The sequence below is a fragment of the Biomphalaria glabrata genome, chromosome 6 (assembly GCF_947242115.1).
Source record: "Biomphalaria glabrata chromosome 6, xgBioGlab47.1, whole genome shotgun sequence".
NCBI lineage: Eukaryota > Metazoa > Mollusca > Gastropoda > Planorbidae > Biomphalaria > Biomphalaria glabrata.
Genome location: NC_074716.1, coordinates 2109697 through 2137630, shown reverse-complemented (window position 1 = coordinate 2137630; position 27934 = coordinate 2109697). Strand labels below are relative to the sequence as shown.

At 35.3% G+C, this 27934-nt stretch overlaps 1 protein-coding gene across 3 annotated transcripts; it reads right to left on the bottom strand.

The window, feature by feature from the left end:
* Positions 1–616: 616 nt before the first annotated feature.
* Positions 617–27280, bottom strand: LOC106080187 (uncharacterized). 3 transcript variants are annotated; one of them, XM_056033150.1, is made up of 16 exons: positions 27125–27280; positions 22158–22389; positions 20562–20631; positions 20342–20412; positions 19156–19263; positions 17181–17837; positions 16945–17065; positions 16174–16313; positions 14353–14484; positions 13849–13947; positions 12840–12910; positions 12104–12239; positions 9793–11371; positions 8075–8237; positions 4862–5009; positions 617–3146 (listed from the first exon to the last, which is right to left on the bottom strand). In XM_056033150.1, the coding sequence occupies exons 2-16, from the start codon at positions 22269–22271 to the stop codon at positions 2952–2954; spliced, it is 3804 nt and encodes a 1267-aa protein (XP_055889125.1). In that variant the 5' UTR covers positions 22272–22389; positions 27125–27280; the 3' UTR covers positions 617–2951. The 3 variants fall into 3 exon arrangements, with proteins under 3 accessions (XP_055889125.1, XP_055889126.1, XP_055889127.1); XM_056033151.1 differs by lacking the exon at positions 27125–27280 and adding an exon at positions 24228–24332; XM_056033152.1 differs by lacking the exon at positions 27125–27280 and adding an exon at positions 24164–24238.
* Positions 27281–27934: the final 654 nt, after the last annotated feature.

Here is a 27934-nt window from a genome sequence, read left to right as displayed (position 1 = left end):
TTCCATCTGAACATGTCAATTCATCGTCTCCGTCAATGTGCTCTTTTTTTTCTTATAAAATACAGACATTCTCAACAAGAAGATGATTACGATGGTTATGATTATTTTACTGAGGAGTTATTATTGACAATTAAATGAAATACTAAACTATCAAGGAATGATAATATTACAGGTACCCAGTATTATTATTGACAATTAAATGAAATACTAAACTATCAAGGAATGATAATATTACAGGTACCCAGTATTATTATTGACAATTAAATGAAATACTAAACTATCAAGGAATGATAATATTTCAGGTACCCAGTATTATTATTGACAATTAAATGAAATACTAAACTATCAAGGAATGATAATATTTCAGGTACCCAGTATTATTATTGACAATTAAATGAAATACTAAACTATCAAGGAATGATAATATTTCAGGTACCCGGTATTATTTTTAAAAATGTGTCCTATGCAATCTCCCTGTTTTCGTCTGATTCAGGCAACTGTTCCATGTTTAAACGACTCTTGTAAAGAAAGAGTTCTTAAATCCTAGCCATCTGTTCTGAGAAACAAAAACAAAAAGCAATCCAACTACAAGTAATAAAGGATTTTAAAAATCTGAAATTTGACTTCAACTTTTATTTAGAGATAAAAAAAAATAATACATGAACATAATATCAACAAAATGTAACATAACTGAATTGTCACTTCTTGTGACGTCTTTGGAAATAATTTGACATGTGATAAATTTTTATGACTGTCTGGTCATGTGGTATGTGCTCTGGACAGTTGTTCTGTGGTCTCGAAGATACTGGATTCGAACAATGCCCACTACTGCTGTCCTGCGGAAGGTTTGGGCTAGGATGTAATTATCTTCAGAAACTGAAGAAACATCCGAAACATGTAAACTATTTTACAAAAATCTTAAGAGTTGCTTAAAGTCACTTTCTTTCCTTACATAAACAACAGATTTAGTCCAGAGTATTTACTGGTAAGTGTCTCTAACAGAAACACAAGCTGCTGCTCTGATAGACTGAGAGATAACAAACAAATTAAAAACAAAATGCTTTAAAATGAAAAGTAAACTGTAAAACAAATTCAAATTTGCATGTTTCCAGAGCTGTCTAGAGAAGTGTTGGCTGAACATCCGTCTCCTGCTTCCTCTTCTAGTCGCTAATAGACGGTTTAAAACAATCTCATACTATAACAAGAGGAATCACTAATCCTTCTTCACTGGTGCCTGCATTAGAGGCTTTCTAAGTGATTTCGTCATCACTATCACAAACAAATACTGAAATAATTTTTGCTCTGCTAATGAGCTATGTAGTCACATTGTACTAAGTACATTTATCTTGAATAATAAATTGTCAACAACATAAACAAAATTTAACTAACAAAAATAGCGAAACAAAAAAAATTGCTGGGACAGCTAGAGACTTAAAAATGAAGTCAGCAGTCAGTGAACTTTTTATTTCAAGATTATAAATGAAAAGTCAATTGTAAAACAAATTCAAATTTTCATGTTTCCAGAGCTGTCTAGAGAAGTGTTGGCTGAACATCCGTTTCCTGCTTCCTCTTCTAGTCACTAATAGACGGCTGTGGTTTAAAACAATCTGATACAACAACAAGAGGAATCACTAATCCTTCTTCACTGGTGCCTGCATTAGAGGCTTTCTAAGTGATTTTGTCATCACTATCACAAACAAATACTGAAATAATTTTTGCTCTGCTAATGAGCTATGTAGTCACATTGTACTAAGTACATTTATCTTGAATAATAAATTGTCAACAACATAAACAAAATTTAACTCACAAAATAGCGAAACAAAAAAAAATTGCCGGGACAGCTAGAGACTTAAAAATGAAGTCAGCGGTCAGTGAACTTTTTATTTCGAGATACTATCAAGACAAAATGATTCTAATGTCAAATCATTGTAACTGTCTTGAAGACAACAACCAAGCTTTATAACAAGATGTAACTCTGATAAACTTTTTACGATCTATTGACTTTGAAGAGATTCTGTTTATCAACATTGAATAGATGATCTGATATATATATATATATAAGTATATAGCCAATGATGAGACTTACTTTAATAAGGCACAACATTTGGTCAATCTGAAATGATTGAGTGGTGTCAAGTCAAACCAACAGAATCAAACAAACTCTTCAATGACACATAGCACAAGAACTCTTTTGTTCCATTGATAATAAAATCATTGACTACAATTCAACCTGCAGATGTGAGGTCTGGGTGAAACTGAGAGGAACATATACTTCCTTTGCTTTTGTTCTAATGTTTTGTTATGTATTATGCACAATCATTGAGGATAATAAAGATATATTAGAACATTCTGGTCTAGGCCTTTATCGTCTAGAACTTTCTGGTCTAGGCCTTTATCGTCTAGAACTTTCTGATCTAGGCCTTTATAGTCTAGAACTTTTCTGGTCTAGGCCTTTATAGTCTAGAACTTTCTGGTCTAGGCCTTTATAGTCTAGAACTTTCTGGTCTAGGCCTTTATAGTCTAGAACTTTCTTATTCTACTCAACAGTAAGTTTTTTAAAAAATTTTAATAACAAAAAATGCATAGTTTTGAGAAGACATGTAGATTGAACACAATTCTACTAAACAAAATTTGATAAAATATACACATTTTTTTTAATCATTCCATGTAGTGCTTAGAAGCAAGTCAATGAAATTAGGAAAAGTTAGATTTTTTTTTTATGGTAATAGAAATGTGTTCATACTTGTGCACATTAACACGGGCAAGGGAGACTTCACCCCAGTGTAACAAGTGGGGTTATAATATAGTGATTTCTTCATATAGTGAACTTAATAAATATAGAGTGGAGTGAATTATAACATAACATATCCATAACATATTGAGAATTCTATTGCATCCTATCTACAGTTCTTATCCAGAGATCATTTGGAGGGAAAGAGATTAGAGACCTGTTAGACCAAAATTGTATCAAAGATATGATATCTCATAGAGCCATTGTCTTTGAAAGCCATAATGCAGCACTCCATAAGGGGGAACACTTCTGGAGACAAACCATCAGGGCACAACGTGTTCAGCGACTGCACCACCCTGGTAAATGTTGGCTTGTCAGTTAACTCCAGGGGAGAGTTCAACTGGAAAAACTGAAGCTGAAAAGAGAAAATGTTTTGTGGTCTAAGCAACACAGAAATGATTTTAGACTGCTTGGTGCCTTAGCAATTAGTAAAATTCTTATTTCAATCATTACGATCTATGGGGCAGACGATGTAAAGGTCGTCTGTTTCTGTGGCCCATAGTTAATGAGGGTGTCATGCGGCCAGCCCAACACCTACCGACTTTATAGTTCCCCCCAACTAATGAAAGGTACCCATTAAAGTTGGGTGGATTCAAAGGAGCCATAAAAATCCTGAAATTCTCTGGGATTCAAACCCTAGACTCCTCATTTCAGAAGCCAAGTGCTTTACCACTCTGCAACACTGCCCCAGTTAGCCTCATATACCCAGGAGAAAATGTGACAGAGAAACCTTGCTGTATGGTGTCCCCCAACATGATCTCAACCAATCTAGAAACTTCAGAAGAAGCAGAAGTGAAGAGTCTGATTGGTGGAAATCCTTCTTAGGCAATAGAGTTTCTAGGATATTTTTAGGTATTTGGAACATCAGCACAATTTAGGCAAGTCAAATTTTCTTTGGGTCAGCAACCATTATTACTTACAATATATGTTCTATACAAGCCATAGTGTTGCACTGTTGGCTCAACTGGAATCTACACACTTTTGATTAGTGGAATATGCTACATACTGGTCATTACTTAGCAATACATGAACATAATCTCATGTGACACAAAGAATAAGAAAAGAAAAGGGAAATTACCAAGGAAATGGAGCTATACAAAAATAGCTTTTATTAGAAAATTGTTTGTTAAATTTATTTATTTTTAAATCAATTTCTGATATTTTAATTTTTCAATTGTTTCCTGATTGCAAGCTCTGTTTTAAATCCTAAATGTTATGAGAATCTTACAACTAGCTCTAAACCCCTAACACTAGTAACATTTCACAATGTCTGTCTAAAAAAAATGTTGAATCATAAACCTTACTCCTGACCCCATGATGCTAGTAGACCTTGCCTCAAATTCTAATATCTATCCAAACCAATCACTTTGACATGGAGGATCCTGGCCAGCTTCAATAATGTTTCTATTTAGATCTCTCCTGAGCTCTTTGTCTCCGTTCCTGAAGCCTCTACATCAGCGGTTCTCAACCTTTTAAGATCGGCGACCCCTTTTTACAATCCCCCATTCTGCCGCGACCCTCCCCCCCCCCCACACACACACAGCAATAGAAGAATAGACAATAACAATCCATATTTTCGATGGTCTTAGGCGACCCATGGCAAATCGTCAATCGACCCCCAAGGGGGTCGCGACCCACAGGTTGAGAATTCCTGCTCTACATCATCAAGCCCTCTTATCCATGCTCTGCCTTTGGATCACCTGACTTTAGTAAAAAAACTAAATTTTTTCTTCTTAGCTCTTTGACATTCTTACAAGGTATTCTGTCCAATATAATTCTGTTTAAAAATCTCTCACTATTGAAGAATCGTCACATGATTAGTGTGTGCTCTCCATCCAGTTTCATCTTGTATAGCTCCAGAATTTTTCTTTACAAGTATTTAGCAGATTCTCTGTTATTTGTATCAGTGTCCAGGTCTCTCAGTTCTAATCCCAACGACTAATGCTTTTTAATACAATCAACGATCGACTTGTAGCTAATCAAAGTATTCTGATTTTATAGCTCCCCCTCCATCTCAAATGAAAAGTTATAACTACGCCTTTCAAGATTAGCAAAGTGTTACCAACTTACAGAATATTTATCCACTAGATGAGCTACAATGGTGCCTGTGTTATCAAACAAAGTAAACGTCATCATCACAGTTGGCGACAAGGTGCTTTTGTTGTTACACTGGCAGCAGATCTGGTTCTCTGTGTGAGTCAAGTCTTGACAATTTTCACTGAAATAGGATGGAAATGACTTTGACTTGGCACAGCAGTAGGAAAAAAAAAGAGAAATAAAAAAAAAAAAAAAAACATGGTATAAGTACAGAGAACAAGCAACATCAATACTGGACTATAATATACACATCAATACTGGACTATAACATACACATCAATACTGGACTATAACATACACACATCAATACTGGGCTATAACATACACATGTCAATACTGGACTATAACATACACATCAATACTGGACTATAACATACACACATCAATACTGGACTATAACATACACATGTCAATACTGGACTATAACATACACACGTCAATAATGGACTATAACATACACATCAATACTGGACTATAACATACACATCAATACTGGACTATAACATACACACGTCAATACTGGACTATAACATACACATCAATACTGGACTATAACATACACTTCAATACTGGACTATAACATACACAATCAATACATCATCATTCATTTAGGAAACTAAGAAACCAATTTTAAAACCTATAACATACACATCAATACTGGACTATAACATACACATCAATACTGGACTATAACATACACACATCAATACTGGGCTATAACATACACACATCAATACTGGGCTATAACATACACATCAATACTGGACTATAACATACACATCAATACTGGACTATAACATACACATCAATACTGGACTATAACATACACATCAATACTGGACTATAACATACACATCAATACTGGACTATAACATACACACATCAATACTGGACTATAACATACACATCAATACTGGACTATAACATACACATCAATACTGGACTATAACATACACATCAATACTGGGCTATAACATACACACATCAATACTGGACTATAACATACACACATCAATACTGGGCTATAACATACACATCAATACTGGACTATAACATACACATCAATACTGGGCTATAACATACACACATCAATACTGGGCTATAACATACACATCAATACTGGACTATAACATACACACATCAATACTGGGCTATAACATACACACATCAATACTGGGCTATAACATACACATCAATACTGGACTATAACATACACATCAATACTGGACTATAACATACACATCAATACTGGACTATAACATACACATCAATACTGGACTATAACATACACATCAATACTGGACTATAACATACACACATCAATACTGGACTATAACATACACATCAATACTGGGCTATAACATACACATCAATACTGGGCTATAACATACACATCAATACTGGACTATAACATACACATCAATACTGGACTATAACATACACACATCAATACTGGGCTATAACATACACGCATCAATACTGGGCTATAACATACACATCAATACTGGACTATAACATACACATCAATACTGGACTATAACATACACATCAATACTGGACTATAACATACACATCAATACTGGACTATAACATACACATCAATACTGGGCTATAACATACACATCAATACTGGACTATAACATACACATCAATACTGGACTATAACATACACATCAATACTGGGCTATAACATACACATCAATACTGGGCTATAACATACACACATCAATACTGGACTATAACATACACATCAATACTGGACTATAACATACACATCAATACTGGACTATAACATACACACGTCAATACTGGACTATAACATACACATCAATACTGGGCTATAACATACACATCAATACTGGACTATAACATACACATCAATACTGGACTATAACATACACATCAATACTGGACTATAACATACACACGTCAATACTGGACTATAACATACACATCAATACTGGACTATAACATACACATCAATACTGGACTATACCATACACATCAATACTGGGCTATAACATACACACATCAATACTGGACTATAACATACACATCAATACTGGACTATAACATACACATCAATACTGGACTATAACATACACATCAATACTGGGCTATAACATACACATCAATACTGGGCTATAACATACACATCAATACTGGACTATAACATACACACGTCAATACTGGACTATAACATACACACGTCAATACTGGACTATAACATACACACGTCAATACTGGACTATAACATACACATGTCAATACTGGACTATAACATACACATCAATACTGGACTATAACATACACACATCAATACTGGACTATAACATACACATGTCAATACTGGACTATAACATACACATCAATACTGGACTATAACATACACATCAATACTGGACTATAACATATACATCAATACTGGACTATAACATACACATCAATACTGGACTATAACATACACATCAATACTGGACTATAACATACACATCAATACTGGACTATAACATACACATCAATACTGGACTATAACATACACACATCAATACTGGACTATAACATACACATCAATACTGGACTATAACATACACATCAATACTGGACTATAACATACACATCAATACTGGACTATAACATACACATCAATACTGGACTATAACATACACACATCAATACTGGGCTATAACATACACATGTCAATACTGGACTATAACATACACATCAATACTGGACTATAACATACACACATCAATACTGGACTATAACATACACATGTCAATACTGGACTATAACATACACACGTCAATAATGGACTATAACATACACTTCAATACTGGACTATAACATACACAATCAATACATCATCATTCATTTAGGAAACTAAGAAACCAATTTTAAAACCTTTTTTTTAGAAGAAAATGATAATGTTTTAGTCATATTCATGTTTAAGCAATAGAAATAATCTGTTGACTTTTTTTTTAAATAGTCACTGTTGCGTGCTGTTACCAGCATAATGTTTTGTGGTGCTTGCAAAGATATGCTTGCAAAGTAATATTTCTGTGGTGATAAAACATTCTTCTAAAGATTGATTTCAGAGGCAGTTATTTATAAACTTATACCAGTCTCTCAGACTTGCACACAAAGTTCAGCTCTTCTACTAAGAAGACACTGCGCTGTATTTACCTGTGGAGACAATGACGGCAGCTGAGAAATACTAAAGCATGGCAGCAAGAAGGCTTGGGCAGAAAGTCTTGGACTCTCACTTGCAGTCTAAACTTGGACGGCTCATTGTGCTGCAGGACTTCAGACAGTGTGGTGAATGGAACAAGGTGATGTCCTACAGTTACTGTAGAAATGACAAGACACTTATGAAGGAAACACATCACAGTTCAAATGACAAGACACTTATGAAGGAAACACATCACAGTTCAAATGACAAGATACTTATGAAGGAAACACATCACAGTTCAAATGACAAGACACTTATGAAGGAAACACATCACAGTTCAAATGACAAGATACTTATGAAGGAAACACATCACAATTCAAATGACATGACACTTATGAAGGAAACACATCACAGTTAAATGACAAGACACTAATGAAGGAAACACATCACAGTTCAAATGACAAGATACTTATGAAGGAAACACATCACAATTCAAATGACATGACACTTATGAAGGAAACACATCACAGTTCAAATGACAAGACACTTATGAAGGAAACACATCACAGTTCAAATGACAAGATACTTATGAAGGAAACACATCACAATTCAAATGACATGACACTTATGAAGGAAACACATCACAGTTCAAATGACAAGACACTTATGAAGGAAACACATCACTGTTCAAATGACAAAGACACTTATGAAGGAAACACATCACAATTCAAATGACAAAGACACTTATGAAGGAAACACATCACAGTTCAAATGACAAGACACTTATGAAGGAAACACATAACAGTTCAAACAACAAGACACTTATGAATTTACTTTTCAGTCACCCACATCAAACTGAATGATATTATTTACATAACTCATCATCACATAGCATTGGAGGCACTTCTCTATAGTAACAAAATATGACATGTAACATTTGAGTATGCTAGGAGGGATGGTGGCTGAGTGGTAAAGCGCTTGGCTTCAAAACCAGGGATCCCGGATTTGAATCTTAGTGAAGGCTGAGATTTTTACTTTTGAGATCTTTAGGGTGCCTCTAAGTCCACCCAGCTCTATTGAGTACCTGACATTAGTTGGGGAAAAATAAAAGGGTTGATAGTTTTTCTGGCCACATGACACCCTCATTAACCATGGGCCACAGAAACAGATGACTTTTACATCATCTGCCCCAAAGATCACAGGGTCTGAAAGGGAACGTTACTTTACATGAGTCTACTAATTATTGATAAAAAAAAGGTGAAGAAAATATGGTGAAATATAGATAAGCTTACAAGTTCTTGTCATAGATTATCTTTATTTTTCCATATTTTCTTTTCTTTCTCTCAAAAACTATTGTACTCTGGTGCTGTTCATTTTCTTAGCATGTTTAGTCATCATTGGTATCAGTATTAAAGCTTCAAACTTTATATACGTAGCAGTAAGATAGAAAGTTATTTCTGTAATAACAGCATTACTTTTGTATTATATCCTGTCTGCCACGATCAATCTTTTTCATGGACATGTGGGCGTAGGGGGTATCTGACAGGTTTTTATAGTTCTTTTAGGCATTATGCCTACACAACTCAGCTCAAAAAGAGATTTGAATTCCAGCCCCCTTGATAGGTAGTCAAGATGTTTATCCCCTATTTTCCATATAAATTTGTTCTGTAACAGAATCACAGCTTTTATAAATGAGTTTTGTATGTAGCATTAGAATAAGAGAAACACTGACCTGTGGAAGTTTTCAGCATACACCTGAGTTGTTTCTTGACGGCTGGATTCAGCAGAAGCTTCTTGTGAACAACAAGCTTTTTCTGACCACTGACAATCCTGCCATTAGTTGAATTTGGCCTCATGCATTGGCTACCTGAAGCGTCTGCGGCAGTTAGTTTGGCGCCACGGTCTGACGAAGTATCACAGTTGACAGATTGCTGGCTACAACAGCTGACTAGCTTGTCACTTACTGTTGGGTCGGTGAGGTGACTAAGTGACTTTTTAATGACAGCTGGTTGGCTACAATTACGAGTCTTATGGCCCCTGACAACGGTTGTCTTGGTACAGCCACTGAACAAGTTGTCACTGATGTCAGAGTCTTGACTTTTCTCTGAACTATCTGGCATAGAATCCTGGGAACTAACGTAGTATATGGTGTAAGTGTCATGACACATGATGTGACCTTCACCTTCTAAACACCGCGGGAACAGGCTGGAAGGTTTTTTTTCCTCTTGATTTTGCCCCTTCTTTTTTAAAACCAAAGGTTTTTTTTTAACTATTTTATAGTTGGGTGATGTCTGGTCATGTCTGGACGATGTTTGGTCATGTCTGGATGATGTCTGGTCATGGCTGGGCAAGTTTTGATCAGAACTAGCTTCCATGTCACAGCTGCCTGGTTCCATGTCACAGCTGCCTGTTTCCATGCCACAGCCGCCTGGGCTCGGAGCAGTATGATAGCTTGAAGGTGAGTCCAAGCTGTCACTGACAGAATTGTCACTGAAAGTTAATCCTTCCCTGGTGTTTGAAGTTTTACAAATAGTACCGCTTTCACTCCCAACAGGATTTAGTGAATGAATTATTTCGTGATGCATTACAGGAGAGGCAGAGAGTTTAATTAGATCTTTTTCTTGGTGCTTAGGACAGCACTGACCTATGTTGTTGGGATGAACCACTGTTTGACTTAAATCACGATGAGACGCAGTTGAAGGAGACAACTGAGATGCAGTGAAGGGAGGTAAACACTTCCTTTGTTTAGCAGGCATGTTTTTGAAAATCTCTTCACAACAAACCTCAATGACATGCTCTTTACTCACATGACTAGTTGGATTGGTCTTCGTCTTGGCGGCATTTGAATCTGAAGAAATCAAAGTTCTTTCTTCAGAAGTAGTTGCGCGTGAAGTTGTTTGTTTTATGGTACATTGTTTCTCAAAGGCAGTGGAAGAATTTCGAGGCTCGGTTAAAGAATGTGGAGAGGTTCCAGGCAGAGACTTGGACAAAGTCTGAGAACTCTCGCAGGCATTGCTGTTTGTGTCACGGGCCTGTTTCTTATTGGGTGAAGAGATCTCCTCTTTTAGCGTGGAGAGTGAGTGATGCCTTTTTCTTCCGGACCTTCCATTTGGGTCGTTTTCTTCTTGTACAGGCCTGTCACTCTGCTCGACCAAGGGATCAAGAACAGCTTTTAGTTTCACAACGTCACAGTTATCTGGGGGCAGCACTGCGACTTTACGACCAAAGGAAACATTTCCATGAAGAGTTAATTCAACTGGTTCTGTGTACACAGCAGCATGTAGGTTAACAAACTGGACAAAATCACCAGGCTGAAAATCATTCAATAAACACACAATTTACTTACAGCTTGACCAAGTATTAACACAAAAATCACATTATCTAAGTTAATTACTTTAAGTTAAAAAAGAACAACAAAAATAAATTTAAAAATTTACAATAACTTTATGTATGAGTAAATATAGAACAGAAAAAAGCCACTTAAACAATGTGTCAAGTTGTAGGCAAACACTGGCTATTGTAATTAAAGAATTAAAACTACTTTTCTGAGTGATTAAGTGCTTGACTTCTGAACCTGGAATCCTAGTTTTGAATCTCGGAGAATGGGATTTAGAATTTTGGGATTTTTTAGGGTGCACCTGAGTCCACCCAACTCTAACGAGTACCTGATTCAGTTGGTAAAGTGAAGGTGGTTGGTCATTGTGCTGGCCACATGACACCCTGCTAGTTAACCTTTGGCCAAAGAAATGGATAGCAAGGTCTGAAAGTGGAACTTTACATTAAGATTACCAAATTGGAGACATTTCTTTTTTTTTAAAATCTGAAGAGGTTCCATCTTAAGAGTTCAGATAATTCAATTTCAATTTAGAATTTAAACAAAGTTTTAGTAAGCTAGGAAAGCGTCATAAAGCCCAGGATAGATCAGAATGGAGATATGTACTAAAGCAGGCCAGGGACTTCCATGGGCTGTAGTGCCACTGGGATGGATGAAAGAGAGATTATACAGTATAATGACATGTCAGATTGAACTCAGGGAGATTTACCTCAACAACGGCTGCACTTTGACAATGACAGTCAAACACATAAATGTCGCACGCTAATCCTTCAGAAGCTTTGACAAGACGAGCGTCCTCTTTAAGTGAGCCATTCAGTTCTTCTTCTTTGGTTGTTTTCACAGGCCTGCGTCAGGAGGAGAAACATTGGCAGAAGTAAATGTCACATTCTACAATCCGGAGAACTAGACATAATGAGTTGTTTTTTCTTTGCCACATATCTTAGTGTTGTACAAAGTGAGTTCCTGACTTAACTACTTGATTTATTGATTATATTGGATAGGAACATTTGTACAAGTCATCATATTAGATTCAATACGTACTGATTGTGTGTTTTTGTGGGGGTAGGTTAACTACTATAGATTTGTGGGAGAGAACTAGGCAAAAAGCCCATAGCCCAAGACATCACAAAATGAAAATGGAGCTGGATAGGACGCACCCTGTGAAAACCAGCTACCAATGTTGCAAGGCAGGCACTTGACTGGAACCCACAAGGAAAGAGGAAAGTGGGCAGACCCAAGCAAACCTGGAAGAGGTCAGTCATCAGTGAAGCTGAGGGTACTGGAATGACATGCGAGCAGACGAAGAAAGCTGCTCAGAACTGAGTTCGGGGGAGAGGTGTGGTTGCGGCCCTATGCTCCCCTGGGAGTACAAAGGATTACAAAGAAGACTGAATAAATGTAGGTGATAAGTCCAAATCATGTTAAGTAGAGAGAAGGTTAAGTACCAATTAAAATGTGTTCCATCCCAGACACGAAGCAGCACACAGTTAGACTCCAACTCACAAACTCTGATCACCTGATACATAGAGAAAACATCATATTAATTTAAAAAAAAAAAAAACAAATTTTAGAAACATTTTTAGCAGGTAATTAAGACACACTATTTATATCTTTATAGTTCATTTTCTAATGCCAGGTACTTTTATTCCATACAAAAAAGAAATGGCTAAAAGATGTTAAGACTAAGAGTTTGATGGAATCTTAAAGACTATAAGATGTTACACAGTTTGATGGAATCTTAAAGACCTTAAGATGTTACATAGTTTGATGGAATCTTAAAGACCTTAAAATGTTACACAGTTTGATGGAATCTTAAAGACCTTAAGATGTTACACAGTTTGATGGAATCTTAAAGACCTTAAGATGTTACACAGTTTGATGGAATTTTAAAGACCTTAAGATGTTACACAGTTTGATGGAATCTTAAAGACCTTAAGATGTTACACAGTTTGATGGAATCTTAAAGACCTTAAGATGTTACACAGTTTGATGGAATCTTAAAGACCTTAAGATGTTACACAGTTTGATGGAATCTTAAAGACCTTAAGATGTTACACAGTTTGAAGAATCTTAAAGACCTTAAGATGTTACACAGTTTGATGGAATCTTAAAGACCTTAAGATATTACACAGTTTGATGGAATCTAAAAGAATATGATATTGGAATGGCTGCCTGGTCATTCAGTATGCATGCTGGACTGTCAATCAGTCGTCTAAATGGTCCCAGGTTCACACCCTGCCTGCTGCCATCCCAGGGGAAGTAGATTATCTTTAACTCTCAAGGAACATCCAAAACATGTGAAACATTTGACAATAGCTTGTTGGAGATGGCCCTTAAACATAATTTTGCATTAAGTTTTTCTTTCATCTTATAAATACCAGTTCTTCTTATGGTAAGGAATATTACTTCCTACTAGAATGTAGGAGTTAGAAATAAACCAAGAATAGGTCTCACCTGACACACAAGGTTATAATACAGCTTTGGCTGCATGTCCGCTAGAGGTGTCAGGGTCAGTTTATTTAGTTCATTCCACCAGTCCATCAGTTGCGACACCTGAAAAAACATTCAAGTCATGACACTGAACAAAATGTTCACTTGGTTTAAGGAATTTGAGGTTCATTCCATTCCCAAATAATTTCAATCAATTTGATCTTGGCACCCTCCTTCCAGCCCTAATTTTAATTCTTTACATGAAAAGCTTTAACTTAATCCTTAAGACATCTGATTCAGAGTTTTCCTTTCCTGCATACCCCACTACATATTCTGATGAAATAGCATCACAATCATTCCCTCTAAAGCTGCACCTGCACAAGCTTAGTCTAGCACTGGTCCCAAGCACCTCTCTTAAAGAGAAAGAAAATGGGAAGATAGCTTAGCTACCAGTTAGCTAGAGACTTGCACCAGTCTAGTCTTATTTTTTAACCCAGTCCAAAGGGGAAACAAAGATTTCAAACTCACTTTCTGCTGATCATGTTCTTCAAAAGTGTAATTAGGGCTTGAAGATGTTCTCCTGTCACATGACCCTTGGAACAACAGCCACTGAAAACCAGGTGCGTTGGAGCCTTGGAGACGTCCATTGAAGGTTTGAATCTATGAAACATTAGGTATCACATAATTTATATCATAAGAGAATGGTTGTATGAAGTAGCCCCTATTATACATACATATATATATATATATATCTTGATGGAATGTATAGCTGTAACAATTATGTATGACTGCTGTGCAGGGTTGGCTTTTATCAATTATGGTGGCATACCATTTTTTTTTTTAATTTAAATGAGAACAGTATAGTTACCCCCTCCCAAAATACTTCACAGACCAGACCAGGCCTTGTTTATTTCCACATGAATAGAGGCAGGCACCAAATAAAAAAAAAAGTGGAGAATACTTATTAAAAGTACAGCACATATCTTAAAGGTCATTAGAAAATCTATGGTCAAGGAAAGCACAAATAAGGAAATAAGGAATTGAAATGACCCTCAGGCAACAGCAGTTTTAATTTCTTCAAATTATGCATTTTTATACTCACCTAAACATTTATATAACGTCTATAATTTAAAGCATTTCTATTCTGTAATACAATATGATGGAGACAAGGTGGCAAAGCCAAAACACGCTTGGCTTGAATCTTGGTGAAGATTGTGTGATTTTTTAATTTGGACTTTTTAGGGTGCCTCTGAATTCTCCCAACTCTAATGGGTGCCTGACATTATTTGCAAATGTTATAAGCATGTACAATGTGCTATACAAAGCAAGACAAAATTATTTTTTTTAAATAAAGGAGGTTGGTCATGGTGCTGGCCACATGACTACCTTATTAGCTATCAGCCCCCAAAACAGATGATCCGCCCTATAAAACACAAGGTCTGAAAGTGGTACATTACTTAAATTTTTAATACATAATAAATTGTTCATAGTATCCAGCCTATAAATAGTATATAAGTAATCATTAAATAACCTAGTATCTCCAAAATGATATTCTCGTAGACACTTTGATCATTTCTTTTCCATTGGAAAACTTTTTGGTTTCATTTTTCTGTCTTCATTTTCTGTCTTTCCTAAATGCTTAAACTGCTTTAAACTTAATGATGAATACTTTGTCTTTGTTATACATCAAGATCTGTTTCTTTTTTTTAATGAGTATTAAATGGTTAGAGGCAATTTTTTAAAATACTTTTTTTTTTAGGATAATGAGATAAGAAAATAAGCTCTATTCTGTTAGACGTTTCTCCGTTGTGTATTATGCAGGTAAGTGAAACGGACGTAACACTCAAATAACGAAATCAAATAACACAGGCAAAAGGCCAGCAATATAAGCAAGCCGACGCTGGTAGCGAATATTGGAAGTTTAATAATAACGAAGGGAACTGTCGCATGTCGTCAAGCTAAATCTCTACGTTCATATAAATGCCTCTCTCTAAAGCCGTCTAAAGTAGTCTGTTTACATTTCGCTATTCGTCCTAAAATCCTCGTCATGTTTTTATTATTTTATAGTTGTTACGGCACGATTAGGAACTACTTATTTGTTTCATAGAAAGGGAGAGTTTTGACTTAGCGACAATGTTGCAACAGCAAAAAAATGGTTTCTTTTATATAAAAAGGGCATGCGTTTCCTTAAAATGATATCAGATAATAACTAGTTCCCTCATACTGTGGCCCAACGCTTCAAATGAGCTAAGTAAATAACTAGGTCAGAACGTGAAAAGTAATTCCGTTGACAATGAGTTAATTTTTATTATTTCACGACACCACCTTGCTTGTATCTAATTATCTCACCCTGAGCCTGTGGAATCTGATAACATCTCCAGTTTCAGGAGCAGGCAACTTGTCAGCATCTCGACAGAACAGGTTACAAGGGAGCTTACTCTCTGGGTCTGTCAACGAGGGATCAACTAATCCAACGACACAGAGATAGTCTGAAAGAGAGAGAGATCAACTTTTCAAAGGGAAACAGAACTTAGAAATGATACTTGTCCTTGACACACCAGAGTAAAGAAAAGAATAAACTGAAGCAAGATAGATGGGGAGGGGGGGGGGGGGGTACTAGCAACTAGAAATAAAAAAAAACAAACAAAGATTAGAAACAGGGGCGCAGCTAGGAATTTGCCATCATTTGGGGGCCCAGGTGGCTTGACCTCTTTGGGTCCCCTGCATTTCGCGTAACATTTAATGTAAAAAAAAAATAATTTTTTTTTTTTAAATTAGCCCCCCCCCCCCCCATGGGGGCCTGGGGGGATTTCTAAATTCCCTACCCCCACCCAAGCTTCACACAAAAGATGGTAAATCAATTATAGCAAAACAATTATCACTACTGACTATGTGCTATGTAGCGGTCTCTGTGTCCATGGTTTGCCCTGGCCAGGACTTCCCATTTTTTTTTTTTATACTTTATTTAATTCACATTTTTCTCTCATTAAAATTGTGATACCTGCCTTTCAATTTGTCTGCATCATTCATTGTTTCAGCACATAGCTTCCCATTAGTACTGAAGTGTTAATGATACAGCATCCAGGAGAACAATGTAAAAGATTTAAGAGCTCTACCTACCTTGGCCTCTTGTTTTCATGGCAGGTCTGGAGAATTTGACGACTCCATAGACATCAACAACAGTGTTGACTTCCAGGTCAGACAGAAGTTTGTACGTGTACTGCGGAGACTTCTTTGGAAGCTGAGGAAAGAGGTCAACATTAAAGTGCTTCTGTCCTAGTGTTACTAATATTAGATATTATTCGCCTAAAGTCAGCATTGAAAGCTATGAACTACAAATACTCAATTCTATCCACCTGTTTGTTTCTAGATGCTGGGCTAGTTGGTTTATCCACTTCTTTGTTTCCAACTACTGAGCCACTTGTTTCAACCACTTCTTTGTTTGTAGCTGCTGAGCCACTTGTTTCAACCACTTCTTTGTTTGTAGCTGCTGAGCCACTTGTTTCAACCACTTCTTTGTTTGTAGCTGCTGAGCCACTTGTTTCAACCACTTCTTTGTTTGTAGCTGGTGAGCCATTTGTTTGAACCACTTCTTTGTTTGTAGCTGCTGAGCTAGTTTGTATATCCACTTCTTTTTTTCTAGATGCTGAGCCATTTGTTTGAACCACTTCTTTGTTTCTAGCTGGTGAGCCATTTGTTTGAACCACTTCTTTGTTTCTAGCTGGTGAGCCATTTGTTTGAACCACTTCTTTGTTTCTAGCTGGTGAGCCATTTGTTTGAACCACTTCTTTGTTTCTAGCTGGTGAGCCATTGTTTTGAACCACTTCTTTGTTTCTAGTTGCTCGGCTAGTTCGTTTATCCACTTCTTTTTTTCCAGCTACTGAACCGTTTGTTTGAACCACTTTTGCCCTCGGACCACTAGATGGTTCCTCTAAGTGATTCTTAAAAGCCACTTTGCTGTCTGCTGGTTTATCTCCTTGTTTATATACAACAGCTGGACCACTCTTACAAATCTGTAGAAAAAAAAAAAAAAATATGTAAAAAAAAAAAAAAAAGTGATCAAATTAGGCACAACTTTAATCAAATCAAATGGGATTCATGAAACCAACAAAAAAAAACAAAAAACGACAAAATGCAATGGATGCTAAAAGCTATTTTAAGCCTAAGCAAACATCCCTTCATGGCATTGATAGATCTCTTTTTTTTTTTTTTAGACAGATGCTCCCATTCCAGTAAGGGAAAGTAAAGAACTATAATTGAGATCCAATTTATAATGATTTTTCACTATTCACTATTATTTAGGATATCTCATTCATGACCCAATGAACTCATAACAGAAAAGTTTCAGTTCTCATCATAAGCACACAAAAAAATGTTGATAGTTTTGTTCCATTTACATAATTACAGGGAATGAGACAATGCTTTGAGTTGTACCAATCTACAATTTTTAAACAGTTATGAGATACTTATATTTAAACCCATCATTATCAATACTTATCAACCAACTTATCATTAATACTAATTTTATTGGAATCCAATCAACTATAGTGATGAACACGAAGTGAAAATTTAAGCCATCAACATAAGATGAAATATATGTCAAACTTTAATATGGTTGAAACGTGTACGCATAACTTGATTCACATTTGTCTAGTAAGATCTGTAATGAAATGTTGTTCACATCAAACCGAATTACTTTCATGCAGTAACAAAAACTTTTGCAATATTTATACCACAATTTTACATAACATCAATCCTTCAAACCATAAAAAAAAATCTTTGTTGTCCTCTATCAAAAAACTAAAATCAGCTCATATAGACCTCTACAAAAACTCAAACAGCTCGGGTCAACTCTTATAAAACTCTACAATAATAACAAGAAAGAATAATTTAGATAGACCTCCGGCGAACAATACTTTGTATGCATTCAATGTGGGAAAATATTAATGTCACAACTGGATTTGTGTGGTTATGTGAAATACAGCACTCATCCTTAATCTTTAGAATCTATGAAGGTAGAGAAAATGATAAAAATCTAATAAACAGTCTCGTTAGTCAACTTTATCAAATTCACCAAACAAACAATAATAAACCACAGAATTTCTTAGCTTCCAAAAAAAATTAATTAAATATTAAAAATTAAATTTAAAAAATTCACTCCAGTCTGAGTACAAGATAAATTAATTAAAATGGGTTTATTTTTAAAGGCATTTTTTTCTGTCTATGGTTTCCATTAATTATTGAAATTAACTATTTGAAAAAAAAAAGTTTTCAAAATAAAAAACAGGTCTGTCAATAATAAAATACAATTTTAGAATTATAAAAACTTACCCAAACCAGGGACTTTTCAAGTTTCGTGTCATCAGCAATGATCAAATATGGCTTTTTGTAATCCGATGTTGCCCTTTGACACACAAATCTTATTAAAATTAAAGTTTCCTTTGGGAAGAAAGTTTTTAAAAATTTGTTTCAACTTAAAACATACAAAGACATGCTGCCAACTATACTGAATTATCTAAATATATCTAAAAGTACTTATTTTTTTAACAATCTCAATCAATAGAAGCACAGAAGACTCTTAAGCAGACCATAAAATGAATCAAGAAGTAGAAACAAGTCTGTGAACCACTATGAAGGATCTAGGTAGAAATGTATTAAACCTGGTTAAGGACCAAATCTGAACTACTGTCCCGAATTGCACAGCCCACTGCAGCACTTGCAAAACTCAAATTAATCTGGAAAGACAAAGGCATAGCCCTCAACACTAACATCAGACTGATTCACCCCCTGGTCAAGGCCACATTCTTATATGTTTGTGAATCTTGGATGCTGACTGTAAATCTAGAGAGGAGGATCCTAGCAATGGAACTGAGATGCTAAAGAAAGATACTAGGTATCAGTTTCAAAGACCAAATCACAAATTAAGAGATTAGGAACAGGATTAATGCAGCAATCCGATCCCACGATGACCTGCTAACTGATGTCCAAAATGAAAACTTGAGCTCTATGGCCGTATAACAAGATCCTTAGGGCTAGCAAAAACATTCTTACAGTGAACAGTACCGGGAAAAAGAAGAAGAGGTAGTCAGAGAAAGTGGTGGGAAGACAAAAAGACAAGAAAAATGGACAGGCCTGTCATTGCAAGAAATTCTATCCAAGGCAAAAGACAGAGTGAAATGGAGAAAGACGATCAACAGATCTTGTGTGAAGCCCCTAACAGTTTAACAGACTAAGTGACAGGTGAAGGGAGGGTCTTTCAGGAATGGATCCAAGTTGCAACAAAGAAGTTTGTGTGAAGAGAGAGGTCTAGTCAGTCATCACTGAAAGGTGGCGCTGAAAGCATTAGGTCAAACATTTTTTTTGTGTGTGCAAGGGAGATAAGTGTTGTAGATCTCATCTCATCCTTGACAGGTCAAGTTCAAGTCATTGAAACATTTAATAGAAATAAAAACTCTTCAAAATATTTTTTTTTTTATTTCATGTCAACAAGAGATTAAACTAAAAAAAAAAAACTTACCCCACAGGTAACAGAATCTAAGTCGTGTGCTATTTTCCCCACTCCGAGAAAATCTATGACAGTGCCATCCCCTGAACAAGAAATTGTGACACTATTATTATTAACAAAATAATATTAACATATATAATGAACCAGTGGCCTTTTTACTACTACACAAGATTAATTAAGAAGGCATTTTTTAAAATTTAATAATAATTTATTTCAATTTTTAAAAATTTACCATCAACAAGAGTTAATTTAATTGAGCCAGGACCTCTAGTAGAAAGTTGCCATTTCTGTTGGACTTTAACCTGAAGTTATTAAAAAATATACATTTTATTTACAGTCAACATATCAATTTGTTGCATTAATTTTCAAACTACAACTATCGTCGCAGTGTGAATACAATTTTGAAAAGTTTTGTCCTCAATATTTCTATAAAATGCATGCTAAGAACAGATGAACTATATGTTATTCCATATGCTATGACAAAATCGTACAAGTGCTATTTGAGAATGTAATGGGTTGCCTGAATCAGCCAGGAAAACCAATGACTTAGCAGAGTTTAAGTCACTGATTGACATGCATGACAAGATTAACACATGAAATGCGTAGGACATAATTATCTGCTTTCTTGAAGTAACGTCTGTAATCTATGTAATCTATAAGATAAGAAGATAAAGAGTCTTTAATCTATAAGATAAGCAGATAAAAGTCTGTAATCTATAGGATAAGAAAATAAGATGAGCTACTAACTAAATAATTTTTTTCACTAATTTTGAAGTACATGAAACATATAATGGTATGAAGTAAAAAAATGAGAAAGTAACAACCAAAATATACTCTACAAGACCTACATATTGAATTATCTGAATATTGTACAATGCTAATATCTCTTACACACACATAGTATTGGTTTGTTTGTTTTTTCGGCACATCGGCACAATTCAGGCTGCATCATGCACATATATACTACTCAAAGTCCCACACTACATAGAAGCACAGCATAGCAGAGGTGCAACCCCCCCCCCCCTCCAGGAAACATTTTAAAGAGCAGCTCAGGTGCCAGCTGGCCTAACTGTCATAGAGAAGAACATCTGGCAGCAAATGGTCTTTGAAATAGATGGCTGATTCAGGCAACCCATTCCACTCTCAAATAGCACTAGGGATGCATTTGTATGACTTTGTTCTAGCATATGGAATAAGAAATAGTTCTAATCGTATTATGTTTTTATACTACTTTGGAGGACAAAACTTGAATTGACCACGCGCAGATATTTTTTGTCTCCATTACAATATGAGGCTAAGAGGTGTAGCCACATAAAATACTGCACTACTCCTAAATGCTTAATCTAAAACAAGCCTTATATATATACAGGACAGAACTGTGCAAAGAAACTTCCGAAAAGTTTAAAAAAGAAAAAAAATCCAGAATGAACAGAACTGTTCAACACTACAGTCATTGATTTAGAGAGTTGCCAACCTGAAAGAAAGCTGAACCAGCTGAGAGAAGAAGCGGGCCTATCTGCAACTGACCAAATCTATCCATGCCATGTATGCGGCCGGCTTTTAAAAGCGATGATTGGACTTAACAGTCATCTTCAACTTCATAGGATAGGAAAAAAGCTCATCTTTGATCATGAAGGAAGGAGAAGCTATATATTGATTTTAAAACTTTCTAGGCTACTTCAACCATTCTAGTTCAATATACATTTATTTAGTTTGATAGAAACATTATCTTTAGCTAAACTAAATAAAGTGAAATTCAGCCCATATTGCATTGCCACTAACCTTTAAATATTTATCTAAATTCAGCCCATAGTGCATTGCCACTAACCTTTAAATATCTATCTAAAAGCTTTGTGGAAGGTTTCAGTTCTTTGATAGTCAGTGATGTCAAGTGGTCAGGAATAACATCTTTGTCTTCCCCAATTTTCTCAACAAGAGGCATTGTTTATGTTGTTCTTCTGATCAATCAATCCAAGGTAGGGGCAGATTAAACCAGACTAGTAGAATGTCATCTTGATCATCATATTTTGTGTGTGAATGTTCTTCACGTTTGCATTTACCTGTGTATAAATAATAAATATATATTGTTATTGTCATAGTATTATGGTACTAATGCTTAGATGGACAATAGTAATCAAACAGAATTTCCTTTAGTTTGGACCAATAAAATCATCTTACCATTATTGAACATAGATCTGTATATCTTATAAACCTAGATTTATACAAAATATATATAATAGAGAGAGAGAGAGAGAGATGATTATATTTAAATATAAACCATAGATTATTATTGGATTATTAAATCATTAAATTTGGATTATTAAATCATTAAATTTGGATTATTAAATCATTAAATTTGGATTATTAAATTCTTGATTTAAATATAGAAATCTATTTTGTCTTATCTTATATAATACAGAAGTTACTTCAAAAAAGAAGATGATTATGCCCTACTCGTCATGTCTTTAAAACTACACGAAGACTAGTAAATAAAAAAAACAACCTTCTATTAGATCTATAACCTCTAACAGTGTTATATTAAATCTGATAAAGAAAAGGACTAAAGTATTATCCCACAAGTACACTAAGACACACTCAAACTCAAACCAAGATCAAGCATCATAGTAGGCCTGAAGACTTTTGAAGTGGCAAAGATGTCACTATTGTCTCCACTGACCACAGGTTGTCAAAGTCACAGATCTGAGTTCAGGCCTAATATGATGACTGGTCTCGCTCAAACACATTCAACAGGATCCATGATGGCAGCCCGGTTGTGTGTATATACATTCTGGATTGTTGCTTGTTGGTATTGGTCTTAAGTTCAAACCTGCCCCCTGTTTATTCAGTATGTCATCCCCTGCTATTCTGCAGGAGGTTTGGGTTGGGCTAGATTAAGTCTAATATAAGAGAATGATCTAAATCTAGGTCTAGATATAGATCTAGTACCCAGTTTAGTATTTATATATAATCTAGTATATATCATCATCATCCTCATCTTTCCTCTCCTCACATCTCAAACAAGACTAAAATAAGAATCTTTAACTCTAATGTCCTCATGGAACATAGGGTCTCTTTCCTCTCCTCACATCTCAAACAAGACTAAAATAAGAATCTTTAACTCTAATGTCCTCATGGAACATAGGGCCTCAGTAAAAACATGCCACTTCACAGTCTCTTGCTAGTTTTTTAATGGCTTTCCAGCTCTTTCCTGTCCTCTCGGCTTCATCTAGTACGTTGCCATGTTCTTTTTGGTCTTCCTCTGTAGACGTCTTGTTCCCAGGGGGTTCCACTCTAAGGCCTGCCTAGCTCTGTTGTTGGTATCTTTTCTAAGGGTGTGACCAAAACATATCTCCACTACCTCTCTAGGATCTGCACTTCTATATTTTTCTGCCCACTCATCTCCCACAGTTTGGTGTTTTCTACTTTCTTGTACCAGTATATTTTTAAGATACTGTTGATGAAGGTCTGTGCTTTTTTTGTTGTTGCTTCAGCTGTTCTCCTTCTCCAATTTATTTTGAGACTCCATGTTTCAGAATCATACAGTAGAACTGCCTTGACATTAGTATAGAGTGATAGAGTCAGAGTTAAAGATTCTTATTTTTGTCTTGTTTGAGATGTGAGGAGATTTCCAGGTTGGTTTTACTAGTTTTAGTTTTACTTAGCTGTGTAAGTGTAACTAATATAAATCAGTAAAGACAGTAAAGTAAATGTGAGTGTGACATGTCTGAGGCTAGACTCCAGTCAGACTACTGCGCTAGACTCTAGACAGATGTAGTCTAGTCTAGATCTGAGTCTAGACCTAGGATTCTAGATCATGTAGAATGTAGAATTTACTAGAATGGGTAATTTCCTAGATTCAGGATGTAATTTTTTGGTAATAGTTTAGATACGCAGATACCTTTGCCGACCACCATGTTGTTTGTTAAGCATATTTATCTCCCTTACCTATATTGAACTTTCAATAACTTTTTTTAAAGAGAGTTTTTGTTCTTATGCTGTCAACTTATGATTTTTTAAGTGTATTTACTAAAATGAAGGTCTAAATAAAATGTTATTAATAAATTGATGAACTTGTTGTTTCTTCTATTTTTCTACTTATGAAATTATTAATTAAAAAATATATGTTAACAATTAGATCTATAATTAATATATTAACTCACCCAGCAAAGCGAAACAATGATAAAATAAAAAACAAATATGCATGAATTAAATGAAATGAAACACGCATCGAGATATACATGTTATGTTTAATTATTATTATTTTTTGAACAAAATTATGCATTATGACTTAGTGATCTTTTTAGAGCAATGACAATAAATGATATAGATCTAGTACGGGAAACTTATTACTATAAGAAATGATACTTTTATGTTTATCTGTTGATGATTAAGACTACAGTTAGATCTATACATTTCTAACGAATTTTGAGCGCTCTCTATTTTCGTAAAAAAAGAATTTTACGAAGCTGACACAGATCAGTGTCCCTTTCTCTTTCGCCGTGAGGTCTTCTGAGTGGAGTCTACTGTCTACCAGAAATTGTTTGGCGTGTGTTTTATGATCAGATAGGACTAATGTCTGTGTTTATAACTCTTACCACTACCTCTGGCTCCACCTCTCTTGGAGGGAGGATAGGTCGAGTGTAACTAGATCACGAACGTCTTTGTTAAACGTTACGTAGCACCTGTTAAACTATCATGTTTCACAATCTGAAATTTACTTTGCGTAGAGTGGGGAACAAAAGCCAATGTATAAAGAAACAGATAAGAAGAATATACACTACTATTTAGATAATTTATGCATCTTTACTTTCGGAGTTCATTAAAAAAAAAACAACTCCTCACCTATTACACTAAATTTGTTTAAGATGTGTAGTTGTGGGGGGGGGGTTAGCGACTCCACCTACCAACCCTTCTCTTCACATGGATTCACTAGCGCCCATGTATTACATTCCGTTACGGAGTCCAAAGCAAGTTTTTCTCTCCCGCCGTACCGTACAGGTGGCGATTTTTATTCTTTATCCGTTAATTCTTACGTACCTTTAAACCCTCGCTGCGCCGGCCGTCACACGCGATCTTTGTCTTTATGGCAGAACTAGGTGTGATGTAACATCACCTTCCCCTGCTCGGAGCTTCGCCGGCGCCGTGGTCATATTAGGTCATCTACTGCTAGGATCGCTGGTATGCTCATAAAGGGAGAAGGGCAAGGTACGGTGTTTTACTTGGTCAAAATTTATCCTTCTTCGCTTTCTTTGTCGGTTCGTTTCACCGACATGCAGTTCAACTGAGGTCTAGTCGGATGAGACTAAGACTGAAACGTGACGCAACATAACGATGTCATAATCAAAACTCTATTGGTTGTATCCTATAATGTCGGCCAGCTTCTACAGATAGTTATGGCGACAAAAACTCCCGTGGTTGGATCATATCGTGTTGGCCGACAGTCTATAAGTAGTTACATCAAGAAGTAGTTACGTATGACAAATACACTCTGATTGTCATAGATTCTAGTCCCCCTCCCCTATTTGGTCCACAGAAGTAGTGACATAGTATTGTTATCTTGAAGCTCTTTCATCTCATTAAAGAGATTTGATAAAGCCTTTGATTTTCATCGCCCCATCCCTATTTGGAGCCATCACAAGGTTACTAACTGTGATGCCATTGTAACATTTCCCGAATCTGTTATAAAAGGAGTTCCCTTCCACTCTTCAGTCCTATCATTACTTTCTCTACCTTGTTGTAGATATTGCTTGTTCTTATATTGTGCATTGTTTTTCATTCAATATGATTATAAGTTACCGTACATAATAAGAGAAGGATAAAGAACTTGTACTTATAGCTACCATATTTTTTTTTAACAGCAGCATATGGAGCTGATGAAAAAAGATACAACATGGGCCACAACTGCAGAAATGCTTGCAGCTGCTACACTACTGCAAAGAGACACCTATACATTCTCACCAAACCACAACAAAACAAAATACTCATGGCTATTATTAAAACCTTTATTTCATGATGCAAACACATACATACTATCTCTCACAGACAACCATATATGCTGCAACATAACACTATTGCATACAAATGGTAATCACTTTGATGTGGTTGTACCACAAGAGGCCACATGTAACTGTTTTTTTGCCAAATCGACTGCTCGGAGTATGATGCTTTAGCCTAAATTTTAAAGTGTTGATTAATATTTCATCTTACAATCTATTCAGATTAGATCTATTTGGCTATTTGATTTTTTCTTGCATGCTTTTAATATCTAAAATAACATTTAATGTCTATTATTTTCATGTATTTAAAGTCAGGGTACCGGTATCTATTTATTTAATTACTTTTATTTTGCCAATAAAAGATATTTTGTTAGGCTTAGAGTTATTTTTTTATTTTTCTATTAATTTTTTTGTCTGTTGTTATTACTTTAACTACATGATTTTAATTTCGATTTTTAGTTATTTTTCAAAGTACAAAAGATTGTTTGCATTTTAAATGAATTTTAATATTAGATCTAATAGCTGCTAGAAAGAAAGACAAAGCAGCAACAGAAAAAAGTTGGCAAGTAATTCAAGGGAGATAGTCTAGTACTAAGCCTTAAAACCAAAATGGCGTATTTCCAATGACAATATATGGTAATAAGAAATAAAACTTAAAAATATATATTTTAAAAACTATTTATCTCCGAGGAAATCAAATTACATATTTGTAATCTGCATTTTTTTCTGCATATTCTGAAAATATAAGAGAAACCTAATTTAGCGTTTCTAGTGTCGTATACTAATACCGAATTTTTACCTTTTATTCCTGAATGAAGTCTGACACTCACAAATTGTAGATCTAGAATAGACTATCTAGATCTAGATCTATATTAGTTTTAGTAAAAGTTCATATCGTAGATCTAAGTTATTAGATTTATTTTTTTCCATTTAAAAACCAAATTACAAGATTAATTCCCTTGTTCGATTTTGCCAACTGTTTCTTTTGAATGACACCTTAACATTGTTATTAATGACAATCTTGATCAATTTAGATCCATTTCAATTAAGTCAAAATGTTACATGCAATTCAAATCCCTACAGAAACCTCCAAATCTAACCATAATCAAAATAAGCCTTTAATAAAAAGTTTTAAATAAATTGAGATCAATAAGAAACATATAATTTGGCAGCATCACACAAAAATTGTTGCACACAGACCTATATATATTGTATAATCGCACTGTAAAAATCAAACCAGCTCACTAGACATTGTATTGGCCGGGGTAAAATTGACTTATTCGGTTTACATACTTTTCTGAGATGGGTTTTTTTTTTTTATATTCATGACTAAGGTTATCAGACACCTACACCATGGCCGGCCTTAGGTAATTGGAGGCCCTAGGCCAAGTGAATTTGTTTGCCCCCCCCCTCCAAATGATAATTAAAACTATAAACAACGAAAAAATAAAATCACGCAATTTATTAAAAACATAGGCCTATATGTATATCTTTATCTAAAATCTAAATCAATCAATATGTTTTTTTCTTTATTTCTAATTGAAAATGACCATAAGCCTTTCCAATCGAAGCCAATATGCCGACCCCTCTCTACCTTTTCGTGATGCAC